At 45.9% G+C, this 13,581-nt stretch overlaps 3 protein-coding genes across 7 annotated transcripts in view; 1 reads left to right on the top strand and 2 right to left on the bottom strand.

The window, feature by feature from the left end:
- The window catches only part of LOC146009826 (uncharacterized), a 426,905-nt gene that overhangs the window by 168,226 nt on the left and 245,098 nt on the right, over window positions 1–13,581 (bottom strand). The window lies entirely within an intron of this gene.
- Window positions 1–13,581, bottom strand: part of LOC146009839 (uncharacterized) — a 103,266-nt gene that overhangs the window by 27,455 nt on the left and 62,230 nt on the right. The gene's annotated exons all lie outside the window — the stretch shown is intronic.
- Window positions 1–13,581, top strand: part of LOC146009807 (uncharacterized) — a 234,070-nt gene that overhangs the window by 192,765 nt on the left and 27,724 nt on the right. For 2 of the 4 annotated variants that reach the window (XM_083150292.1, XM_083150291.1), the window contains one exon: window positions 5,483–7,609. In XM_083150292.1, coding sequence (XP_083006418.1) covers window positions 5,483–7,299 — 1,817 coding nt within the window. In that variant the 3' untranslated portion in view covers window positions 7,300–7,609. Of the gene's footprint in view, window positions 1–5,482; window positions 7,610–13,581 lie in introns of those variants that run through there. The other 2 variants (XM_083150293.1, XM_083150290.1) reach the window with 2 other exon arrangements.

Here is a 13,581-nt window from a genome sequence, read left to right as displayed (position 1 = left end):
ACTCCTGCTCTCATCATGTCACTGTGTGTTACCAGCCCAGAGATCTGACCAGTCTCCTCCCCGCACTCCCTAGTGTATCTCATACATCAGGAGCCATCTGCCCCTATTATACTCTTGCTCTCCCCCTCACATCATGTCACTGTGTGTTACCAGCCCAGAGATCTGACCGGTCTCCTCCCCGCACTCTCTGGTGTATCTCATACATCAGGAGTCATCATCCCCTATTATACTCCTGCTCTCCCCCTCACATCATGTCACTGTGTGTTACCAGCCCAGAGATCTGACCAGTCTCCTCCCCGCACTCTCTGGTGTATCTCATACATCAGGAGCCATCAGCCCCTATTATACTACTGCTCTCCCCCTCACATCATGTCACTGTGGCCCTTATTCTGATCGGTTCGGAAACGGCCGCATGCGGCCGTTCCGCCGATGTTTTCGCTCTGCGCATGTGCAGAGGGCACTCTGCGCATGTGCAGGCGAAATCGCCGCACACTTTTTTTGACCGCCGCAAAGGGGGCGGATAGGGGCGTGAGGGGCTACTTAGCCTCATTTCCCTATGCATATGCCCCGCGTTTCATGGGCGTTCCCATGCAAACGCGGGGCGTATGCATGGTAATGAGGCCATGACGCGCGTGTAGGGGGCGGGCAGCTGACATCGCCGGATGTCAGCTGCCCGCCCCAATACAAGATTTCACACGGACAAGTGTCCGTGTGGTCTTGTGTTGCGGGACCTGGTGGAGCGTGCGGCCCTGCATTCGATGTTCGGCGACCATCGAATGCAGGGGCTGCTCCCAAGGTGGAGGAGGCGTATCCCCGTCCACTTTCATACGGATCGCCACATATCCGCGTACGGACGGAGGTGGCGATCTGTACGCAAGGCGGGGATTCGTCTGTGCGGTCGGAGCCGCATATGCGGCTCCGGCCGCACCGATCAGAATAAGGGCCTGTGTGTTACCAGCCCAGAGATCTGACCAGTCTCCTCCCTGCACTCTCTGGTGTATCTCATACATCAGGAGCCTTCAGCCCCTATTATACTCCTGCTCTCCCTCACATCATGTCACTGTTACCAGCCCAGAGATCTGACCAGTCTCCTTCCCGCACTCTCTGGTGTATCTCATACATCAGCAGCCATCAGCCCCTATTATACTCCTGCTCTCCCCTCACATCATGTCACTGTGTGTTACCAGCCCAGAGAACTGGTCAGTTTCCTTTTCAAACTCTTATGTGGTGTACACACCAGGACGACCTGCTCATGATGCACATTGTGAGCAGGTCGTCAGTGTCTCGTCCGACCTGCTCACGATGACGCGGAGCGCACGACCTGCACCGTGAGCGGTACCCATCTGATGGCGACCCGGTGTATGGTAGTTTCCAGATCCTACCTGCTGCAGATAAGATTTGAATAACGACCTACCGACCCGCGGGGCCGCGCATACGATCAGAATCGGAACAGGACAGAAAAGGGCCCAAACACCACACAATCTACATCCAATCGGTCTGAATTGGATCTAGATTGATGGGATCGGGCCCTAGTCGTCCTGGTGTGTACCCAGCATTAGACATGGTCCTCAGCACCCCAGCAGGAGATCGGTAGCCACAACGGTTATATAACCTATTTTGTTAAAGCCATTTGAAGAGAGGGAGGGGACCATGGATCTGTGGCAATTGTTATATTAGTTACCTTAGGCACTATGGCCACCATATAATCCCAGTTGGCTTTGAACTTTGTGCATGACCATCGGATATGTGTAAAGCTGCTTGTCTCTCCACAACTTCTCCAGCATAGTGGAGTTAGAGAACAAATTAGATTTAGTAGAATGATTTCCAGAGAATACTGCATGTTCTAGGTTTAGTAGGCTGAGTTCCGGAGAAGGCCGCACGTTCTATATTAAGTAGACTGATTTCCAGGGAAGACAGCATGTTCTAGATTTAGTAGACTGATATCCGGGGAAGACAGCATGTTCTAGATTTAGTACAATGGTTTCCGGGGAAGACAGCACGTTCTAGATTTAGTCGACTGATTTCCAGGGAAGACAGCACATTCTAGATTTAGTAGACTGATTTCCAGGGAAGACAGCACCTTCTAGATTTAGTAGACTGATTTCCAGGGAAGACAGCACGTTCTACATTTAGTAGACTGATTTCCAGGGAAGACAGCACATTCTAGATTTAGTCGACTGATTTCCAGGGAAGACAGCACGTTGTAGATTTAGTCAACTGATTTCCAGGGAAGACAGCACGTTCTAGATTTAGTCGACTGATTTCCAGGGAAGACAGCACGTTCTAGATTTAGTCGACTGATTTCCAGGGAAGACAGCACATTCTAGATTTAGTCGACTGATTTCCAGGGAAGACAGCACATTCTAGATTTAGTAGACTGATTTCCAGGGAAAACAGCAAGTTCTAGATTTAGTAGAGTGATTTCCAGGGAAGACAGCACATTCTAGATTTAGTAGACTGATTTCCAGGGAAGACAGCACGTTCTAGATTTAGTCAACTGATTTCCAGGGAAGACAGCACGTTCTAGATTTAGTCGACTGATTTCCAGGGAAGACAGCACATTCTAGATTTAGTCGACTGATTTCCAGGGAAAACAGCAAGTTCTAGATTTAGTAGAGTGATTTCCAGGGAAGACAGCACATTCTAGATTTAGTAGACTGATTTCCAGGGAAGACAGCAAGTTCTAGATTTAGTAGACTGATTTCCAGGGAAGACAGAACATTCTAGATTTAGTAGACTGATTTCCAGGGAAGACAGCACGTTGTAGATTTAGTCAACTGATTTCCAGGGAAGACAGCACGTTCTAGATTTAGTCGACTGATTTCCAGGGAAGACAGCACATTCTAGATTTAGTCGACTGATTTCCAGGGAAGACAGCACATTCTAGATTTAGTCAACTGATTTCCAGGGAAGACAGCACATTCTAGATTTAGTCGACTGATTTCCAGGGAAGACAGCACATTCTAGATTTAGTAGACTGATTTCCAGGAAAGACAGCACGTTCTAGATTTAGTACAATGGTTTCCGGGGAAGACAGCATGTTCCAGATTTAGTAGACTGATTTCCAGAGAAGACAGCAAGTTCTAGATTTAGTAGACTGATTTCCAGGGAAGACAGCAAGTTCTAGATTTAGTAGACTGATTTCCAGGGAAGACAGCACATTCTAGATTTAGTAGACTGATTTCCAGGGAAGACAGCAAGTTCTAGATTTAGTAGACTGATTTCCAGGGAAGACAGCACATTCTAGATTTAGTAGACTGATTTCCAGGGAAGACAGCACGTTCTAGATTTAGTAGACTGATTTCCAGGGAAGGCCGCACGTTCTAGATTTAGTACAATGGTTTCCGGGGAAGACAGCACGTTCTAGATTTAGTAGACTGATTTCCAGGGAAAACAGCAAGTTCTAGATTTAGTAGAGTGATTTCCAGGGAAGACAGCACATTCTAGATTTAGTAGACTGATTTCCAGGGAAGACAGCACGTTCTAGATTTAGTCAACTGATTTCCAGGGAAGACAGCACGTTCTAGATTTAGTCGACTGATTTCCAGGGAAGACAGCACATTCTAGATTTAGTCGACTGATTTCCAGGGAAGACAGCACGTTCTAGATTTAGTCGACTGATTTCCAGGGAAGACAGCACGTTCTAGATTTAGTAGACTGATTTCCAGGGAAAACAGCAAGTTCTAGATTTAGTAGAGTGATTTCCAGGGAAGACAGCACATTCTAGATTTAGTAGACTGATTTCCAGGGAAGACAGCAAGTTCTAGATTTAGTAGACTGATTTCCAGGGAAGACAGAACATTCTAGATTTAGTAGACTGATTTCCAGGGAAGACAGCACGTTGTAGATTTAGTCAACTGATTTCCAGGGAAGACAGCACGTTCTAGATTTAGTCGACTGATTTCCAGGGAAGACAGCACATTCTAGATTTAGTCGACTGATTTCCAGGGAAGACAGCACATTCTAGATTTAGTCGACTGATTTCCAGGAAAGACAGCACGTTCTAGATTTAGTACAATGGTTTCCGGGGAAGACAGCACATTCTAGATTTAGTAGACTGATTTCCGGGGAAGACAGCATGTTCCAGATTTAGTAGACTGATTTCCAGAGAAGACAGCAAGTTCTAGATTTAGTAGACTGATTTCCAGGGAAGACAGCAAGTTCTAGATTTAGTAGACTGATTTCCAGGGAAGACAGCACATTCTAGATTTAGTAGACTGATTTCCAGGGAAGACAGCAAGTTCTAGATTTAGTAGACTGATTTCCAGGGAAGACAGCACATTCTAGATTTAGTAGACTGATTTCCAGGGAAGACAGCACGTTCTAGATTTAGTAGACTGATTTCCAGGGAAGGCCGCACGTTCTAGATTTAGTACAATGGTTTCCGGGGAAGACAGCACGTTCTAGATTTAGTAGACTGTTTTCCAGGGAAGACCGCACGTTCTAGATTTAGTACAATGGTTTCCGGGGAAGACAGCACGTTCTAGATTTAGTAGACTGATTTCCAGGGAAGGCCGCACATTCTAGATTTAGTACAATAATTTGCAGGAAAGGCCACACGTTCTAGATTTAGTAGACTGATATCCGGGGAAGACAGAATGTTCTAGATTTAGTGCAATGGTTTCCGGGGAAGACAGCACGTTCTAGATTTAGTACAATGGTTTCCGGGGAACGCTGCTCATTCTAGATTTAGTACAATGGTTTCCGGGGAACGCTGCTCATTCTAGATTTAGTACAATGGTTTCCGGGGAACGCTGCACGTTCTAGATTTAGTAGACTGATTTCCAGGGAAGACAGCACGTTCTAGATTTAGTACAATGGTTTCCGGGGAATGCTGCACGTTCTAGATTTAGTAGAATGATTTCCAGAGAATGCCGCATGTTCTAGATTTAGTAGACTGATTTCCGGGGAAGGCCGCATGTTCTAGATTTATTACAATGGTTTCCGGGGAAGACAGCACGTTCTAGATTTAGTAGAATGGTTTCCGGAGAAGACAGCATGTTCTAGATTTAGTAGAATGATTTCTGTATTAGTTCCCAAAACAAGTAACAGAAACAGATAATCTCTTCATTCTCCTAGATGTTCCTATAAAGAGGGTAGGTTCCTACAGAAAGTTCCCTCACCAAGGTGGAGAAGACATATAATTGTTTAGACTTATAAGAGGATGTTGTGCTAGTCCTCAGGTCACATTGAGGATTCGCTGCACCACGCAGGTATTCTCATTGAATACCGCCCATTATGTTACCTGTTCATTTGGCTCATTGGGGACCCCATTGCGGTCCCCTATGTCCCTCCGTTGTACGTGTTTATATTGTTACAACCTGTTTGTTTAGTCACTTCAGACAAGGATGGAGTTTAGTGATGGACCTTCTGGGGATGTGAATTACCTATATCTCATGGGGAGGAGCATGTAACCCACTAGTTATGGCTGCTGTGTTGTTCTTTCTGTAACCTAATTTGCTTATATGTATGTTATTCCCAGTAGATGGATGTATCAGAAGAAGTATATTGGCTGAACGTCCCGTTGTATCTTCAGATACAACAGAAGATAATGACATCACACAAGATTCTATGGAAAACCTTTTGAGGCCAATTATACATCCAGTGCCTCACAGTGCGGATATATTATCTGTTCCCTCCAACCATGAGAAATGTTCTACTAATACCTCAGATATTGGTCCATCTATCACAGCTCTCAAAGTAGATAAGACAATTCCTAGTTTTGTAGATGACAAGTATTTTACACAAAGCACAACCCTTATTCCCCATCTGCCACCTAAAACAGGTGAGAAGCCATTTCCATGTTCTGTGTGTGGGAAATGTTTTACTTACAAATCACGTTTGGTTATGCATGAGAGAACTCACACAGGTGAGAAACCATTTCCATGCTCTGAGTGTGGGAAATGTTTTGCACACAAATCATGGTTAAATGAACATGCAAGAGCTCACAGGGGTGATAAACCATTTTCATGCTTTGAATGTGGAAAATGTTTTACTTCCAAATCACAGCTTGTTAAACATGAGAGAAGTCACACAGGTGAGAGACCATTTTCATGCTCTGAGTGTGGAAAATGTTTTACTCTCAAAACACATCTTGTTATGCATGAGAGAACTCACACAGGTGAGAAACCATTCCCATGCTCTGAGTGTGGGAAATGTTTTACTTTCAAATCACGTTTGGTTTTACATAAGAGACGTCACACGGGTGAGAAACCATTTTCGTGCTCTGATTGTGGGAAATGTTTTTCCCAAAGTTCAGGTCTAATTCAGCACAAGAGAACTCACACAGGTGAGAAACCATTTCCATGCTCTGAGTGTGGGAAAAGTTTTACTCACAAAGCACAGTTTAATACACATCAGAGAACTCACAAAGGTGATAAACCCTTTTCCTGTTCTGAGTGTGGGAAATGTTTTCTTTACAAATCACAGCTTGTAACACATGCAAGATGTCACAAAAGTGAGAAGCCATTTTCATGTCTTGAGTGTGGGAAATGTTTTACTTTCAAAACAAATCTTGTTTTACATGAGAGAACTCACACAGGTGAGAAACCATTTCCATGCTCTGAGTGTGGGAAATGTTTTTCTTCCAAATCGGCTATAATTCAACATGAGAGAATTCACACAGGTAAGAAACCATTTTCGTGCTCGGAGTGTGGGAAATATTTTTCACAAAGTTCATCTCTAATTCATCATAAAAAAATTCACACAGGTGAGAAACCATTTCCATGCTCTGAATGTGGGAAATGTTTTACTCACAAATCACATTTTGTTAGACATCAGAGAAGTCACACAGGTGAGAAACCATTTCCATGTGCCGAGTGTGGGAAATGTTTTACTTCAAAATCAAAGCTTGTTATACATGAGAGCTGTCACACAGGTGAGAAGCCATTTTCATGCTCTGAGTGTGGGAAATGTTTTGCTTCCAAATCAGCTATAATTCAACATGAGAGAATTCACACAGGTGAGAAACCATTTCCATGCTCTGAGTGTGGGAAATGTTTTACTTACAAATCACGTTTGGTTATGCATGAGAGACGTCACACAGGTGAGAAAGTATTTTCATGTTCTGAGTGTGGGAAATGTTTTGGCCACAAATCATCTCTAATAGAACATGACAGAACTCACACAGGTGAGAAACCATTTCCATGCTCTGAGTGTGGGAAATGTTTTGCAAACAAATCAAATCTAATTCAACATAAGAGAACTCATACAGGAGATAAACCATTTCCATGCTCTGAGTGCGGGAAATGTTTTACGCAAAGATCAACTCTTACTAAACATCAGAACAGTCACAAGTGAGAGGCCATTCCCATGTCCCTAATGTGGGAAATGTTTTGCACGCAATGCGACTTAATAGTATTAGAGAAGATATAATAGAGTGACCTGTGACCTAAACATAATCAGCTGCTACAACATCATTAATAAAGGAAATGTTATGAAGAGATAAAAATAACATTTTTCCTTTGTATAAATAAGCCCCATTGGCGCTGCGCAGGTCAGAATACTACATAGATATATATATATATATATATATATGTCTGTATAAAGCAATAACCAAAGTGTCAGTGTCGCCAACATTAATTGTCTTTTGTATGAAAGTCTCAATAAAGCAGCGGTTACAGTAACACAAGTTGTGTGTCTTATTGGTGCCACACATAGTGGTGCCCACGTGGAACACCACACACAGATTGTAGTGTCTACACAATATGCAACCACATAATACAACTATGGGGAATAAAATAAGTAGGAGAAGGGGAAAGCTGTAACGTGGTGGGTACGTGTGCGTAGTGGTGGGCAGAGCCCTCAGCTGGGACCGCTGTTCAGAACGGCCACGGCGCACCCTACACTGGCTCTCTTGACCTCCTCGGGCAAATGGGCGTAGCCTGCAGTTAGGTAGACTTCACCTTTAATCGCCGTGTTCAAAGGCCTGCTCCAACCCCGATGCAACCAGGTCTTACGAGATGACAAAACTACAGCGATCGTCAGAGGTAGTGTCAAAAGGAGATCTAGCTAACGGGACCTATCTGGATGGAACACCCTGACTGACGGCACCAGGCCAAGGACGGGGAGTGTGACCTAGTCACAGACACCAGATATTGATGAACCGGGGTGCCACCAAACAAAAACACGCCAAAGCAAATACAGGATACACAATAACTGATGGTACCCCAAGAGCCTGACTAAAAGGAAATAACTAGAACCAATGACACAGGGCAGCTCACCCACCATAACAAGGAAAGTAACAGAACCAGGCTCCACTAGTAGTGCAGGCCGAGAACGACTGGCAGGACTGGACGTCGGCAACGCTGACCAGGACTAAACCAGGACAGGACTGAACCAGGATGGGACCGAACCAGGACGGGACTGGACCAAGACATTACCAGGACAGGACCAAGACGTGACTGGACCAGGACAAGACCAAGACAGGGACTAGACAGTAGCCCGGCCAGGACAAACTGCAGGAAGCAATATCACCAGCAGGGCTGCACTGGGCCAGATCCCTTAAAGCAGTGGTTCCCAACCCTGGTCCTCAAGTACCCCCAACAGTGCATGTTTTGCAGGTCTCCACACAGAATCACAAGTGCTATAATTAGCTCCACCTGTGGATCTTTTCAAATGTGCCTGAACAATGAGTGCACCTGCTGGGTGACCTGGAAAACATGCCCTGTTGGGGGTACTTTAGGACCAGGGCTGGGAACCACTGCCTTAAAGGGATAGTCTGGCCAATCAGCCCCTGCCGTAAGACCGGCCCCCAGTAATAATAACTTTCAGGAGGCCGCCCAGCGTCCCCTGGTTGCATAGCAACTGGTTCCGGCACTCTGCTGCTGACAAAAGGTGGGGGAGGAAGTTACAGTCAGAGAGGTATCCAGTGATAAGTAGAATATTTGTAGGGAAGAGAAAGGTCAAAGTTTTGTGCGCAAGATGGGTGTCAGTCCATCTGTCCATTCTACTGTTGGGGAAGATGGTTGCTGCCTTTGAGGCTCTTCCTTACGGCCTGTTTCACTCAGCTGGATCTTCTATCCATGTGAACGGGGTTGCACCTTTTTCCTTCATCAATTGGTGCTTCTCTCTCCTCGGGCGAAGGTTTCTCTCCTCTGGTGGTCGAGGGAAGATGACCTCTTACAGGGCCGACCCTTCGGCACGTAGGATCTCCTGACAACAGACACCAGTCTCTGTAGTTGGAGGGCGGTGACCACTTGGTTCCAGGGCCGCTGGTCCTATCAGGAATCTCTTTTGCCGATACACATTCTGGAACTGCGTGCCATGTTCAGGGCCCTGTGTCAGCCGGCTCATTTCCTTCGCGGTTGTGCGGTGCAGGTCCAGGCGGACAACGCCACAGCAATGGCTTATATAAACAAACAAGGTCGGCCATGCGGCAATGCGAGAGGTGGTTTCTATACTTCAATGGGCCACAAAGGTTTGCACCGGCAATCTCGGTAGTTTACATTTTAGGGGTGGACAACAGGGAAGCGGACTTCCTCAGTCACCAAGATTACCATCCGAGGAGAATGGGCCTTAAATCCTCAGGTTTTTCAGATGCTGATGGACCATTGGGGTCTTCCTGCCGTCAATCTCATGGCCTCCAGACAATGCGAAGCTCCCTTGTTTTGTCTCAGGACAAGTGATATGGGAGGGCTAGCAGTGGACGGTCTAACGACCCCGTGGCCATTTCAGCTGGTTTATCTCTTTCCGCCAATCCCTCTTTTACCACGGCTGCTCAAGAAGATCAAGCGGGAAGCAGCTGTCGTGAGTCTCGTGGCTCCAGACTTGCCTTGTCGCTCCTTATAGATGTTCCATGGACACCTGCTCCAGAAAGGCCCTTTTCATTATCCAGCCTTACGGTGTCTGGGTTTGACAGCATAGCTGTTGAGAGGGCACTCCTCCGCATATAGGCTGTTCCGCCAGTAGTGGTTCCTACTATGCCAAGCCCTAAGTCTGTGACTTCCAAACACTACCATCGCGTTTGGTTTACGGCTGGAATCATTGAAGGTTTCTGCCCTATCCATCGTTGTTTTTATGCAGGCTTGCGTTGCTCCCTCACGTACATAAGTTCCTCCAAGGGGTTTTACATCTGCAGCCGACATTTGTTGCTCGTACGGCACCTTGGGATTTGCCTCTGGTTCTGAAGTTCTTGCAGTCTTTTCACTTAGAACTGTTGGAATCTACAGATATTACGTTTTTGACATTGAAGACGGTTATGCTGTTGGCTTCGGCTGTGGCCCAAAGAGTTTCAGAGTTAGGTGCTGTTACCGGACACCTGCCCTACGTGGCGGTTCCTGGTCTCACGGGACCTGGCCAATAGACCTGTTTCTGTCAGTAACCGCCTGTGACTGACTCCATCCACTATGCAGTGGGTGGGGTTATTGCGACTACCACCAGACTCCTACCATGTGGAGCCTGGAACAACGGGTACCTCCTCAGGCCCAATGCCGGCACCTGAGTACTACCTGCTGAGGTGTATGTGTCGACACGCTGTAGACACACCCCACAACTGGTCTCTGCATTGGTAGCTAGAAAATCTGAGCTTGGAGACGCTGGATCCTTTACCCAGTACAGGAGGAGAATGGGATTATTGCCGTAATCCTATTGGTCGCAAGATGAAAAATGGTCATCTAAGTAACGATGTTTGTTTGCTCAAAGATAAACCCTTAAAAGGACCCTCTCCTATCATAGGAGGCGCAGCACACAGGTAATGTCACCGCGTTCATGTACAGCCAGGAGTACAACTTTACAGGCAAAACTTGTGCCTTTTTTTATCCACACAGTATACCACAGGGGGTAATTCCACCCTGTTCTCCCCAACCAATCAGCATTGTGCAGGGGGTGTACATGCCTGGGACATTTACATTCATATATCAATTGGAACATTTTCCTGTCATAAATAGATCCAGATTACATGTCAAAGGGTTCACTCCAATTTCCTTAGAATATTTACCAAATGGACAGGAAAGCCTGGATTCCGTGACCCGTCACATACACAAGTCCCCTGTTACTACTAACACCTTTACACATGAACTACAGACACAAAGCCGGCTACCTGCTGTGCAGTGTCATTCTCCAGACATTATGTTACCAAATGGACAGGAAAGCCTGGATTCCGTGACACATCACATACACAAGTGATGTACTACTAACACCTTTACACAGGAACTACAGACACAAAGCCGGCTACCTGCTGGGCAGTGTCATTCTCCAGACATTCTGTTACCAAATGGACAGGAAAGCCTGGATTCCGTGACCCGTCACATACACAAGTGATGTACTACTAACACCTTTACACAGGAACTACAGACACAAAGCCTGCTGGGCAGTGTCATTCTCCAGACATTCTGTTACCAAATGGACAGGAAAGCAAGGATTCCAGGGGCAAACGCAGGATTTTCAGAAGGGGGTTTCCACAGGGGCGGAGCAAAGCACGGAGATGGAAACTTAGGTGGCCTAGTATATGCCGGGTCAGTTAAAGTATTAAATATCTCTGGTTCTGGGAACAGTAGAGATAAGCTCCTAGTATCCATCAAAGAGGGAGAGTCCCAGCTTTTGGAATATACCCTCAGAAAAAACTCTCAGTCAGACAGAACCTGAAATATTTGACTGGGAAGAGCAATTAACAGGCTTGGATGGGGACCACTGATTTGAAGTCTGATATCTCCGGTTCCCAAGGGCGATTTTTAAAATTCTTGTACCCATAGAAAGAGGAGACCCTCAGCTTTCAGCCTGGCATCCTTAGACTCCTGGGGGGGGGGGGGGGGGGGGGTTCTGGGTACTCAGAAACCCCCCCTGCGTGCGCTACTAGATTCCTTTACATAGTTGACACGTCGGGTTGGGATTGTTTGGTCTACAGTATGTTGGTCAACAAGCATTAGGTCGACATGGTTCTAGAGCGACATGGGACAAGGTCAACAGATCAGTTGGTCAACACAAGCATTAGGTCGACAGTCAAATGGTCGGCATGGGGTTTTTCATTTTTTTTACCTGAACGTCGACATAGTCGACATGGACACAGTTTCTAGTGCACCGCTTCGCTTGACACTATTTTATTGTCCCATGATGCCCTGGTGGATGGTAGAGCATGAAATACCGCCTGTCGGCACATGTCGGCTCAAAAAACAGTGAAAGACCATGTTTACTGTTTGACTGTCTACCTAATGCTTGTGTCGACCTGTTGACCTTGTCCCATGTGAAGCTTGTCCCATGTCGACCTAGAACCATGTCGACCTATCCTCATGTCGACCTAACAGTGTCGACCCAATGCTTGTCAACCAAAATGCTGTAGACCAAATGACCGTATCCCGACACGTCACACATACACACAAGTCCCCCGTTACTTCTAACACTTGGTCACACAGGACAGGAAAAACAGCCGGCTACCTGCGGTGCATCGGTCACTCACCAGACAGTCTGCTAGGAAATGACAGTTAGCAGCTCATCTCCTCATCACAGCGATTCCTTCCTCCAGTCATTTACAAAGTACATTCCTCAAAACTCTTAAATATACATACATTGCAAATATATGGTGCAGTCCCAGCTCAGTGCTGAACATACATTTCAGAAATATACTTTGTGCCTTGTGCCCAGCACAAGTTGTTATTGTTACACAGGGGGAGCAGCCTGTGGTGTCTGTTGTTATTATACAGGGGAGCAGCCCGTGGTGTCCTGTTATCAATATACAGGGGGAGCAGCCTATGGGGGTCCTGTTGTTATTATTATATAGGGGGAACAGCCTGTGGTGTCTTATTATTATACAGGGGGAGCAGCCTGTGGTGTTTTATTATTATACAGGGGGAGCAGCCTGTGGTGTCATTATTACACAGGGTGAGCAGCCTGTGGTGTCCTGTTATTATTATACAGGGGGAGCAGCCTGTGGTGTCCTGTTATTATTATACAGGGGGAGCAGCCTGTGGTGTCCTGTTCTTATTATTGTACAGGGGGAGCAGCCTGTGGTGTCTTATTATTATTATACAGGGGGAGCAGCCTGTGGTGTCATTATTACACAGGGGAAGAAGCCTGTGGTGTCCTGTTGTTATTATACAGGGGAGTAGCCTGTGGTGTCCTGTTATCAATATACAGGGGGAGCAGCCTATGGTGTCCTGTTATTATTATTATACAGGGGGAACAACCTGTGGTGTCTTATTATACAGGGGGAGCAGCCTGTGGTGTCTTTTTATTATACAGGGGGAGCAGCCTGTGGTGTCATTATTACACAGGGGGAGCAGCCTGTGGTGTCTTATTATTATACAGGGGGAGCAGCCTGTGGTGTCTTATTATTATACAGGGGGAGCAGCCTGTGGTGTCTTATTATTATACAGGGGGAGCAGCCTGTGGTGTCATTATTACACAGGGGGAGTATTAAGAGGGCGGTTGGTTGAATGATTTTTGATATTTACTTGTTTAATATAAGAAGGATAGTGAAAACATTTCATTCTGATATAGAGTACAATGTTTTATTACTATTTTACTGTTATGGAAATGCATAATCAACAGTGATTTCTTATTGTTAGCTGCCTTTTTCTCGAAATAAAAGAAAAATGTTTAAAAAAAAAAAAAAAAAAAGCTTACAGAGACCAACAGAAATGCAAAAGA

This window comes from Crinia signifera, chromosome 6, assembly GCF_055691185.1.
Source record: "Crinia signifera chromosome 6, ASM5569118v1, whole genome shotgun sequence".
Taxonomy (NCBI): Eukaryota; Metazoa; Chordata; class Amphibia; order Anura; family Myobatrachidae; genus Crinia; species Crinia signifera.
This window is presented reverse-complemented; position numbering and strand designations above follow the sequence as displayed.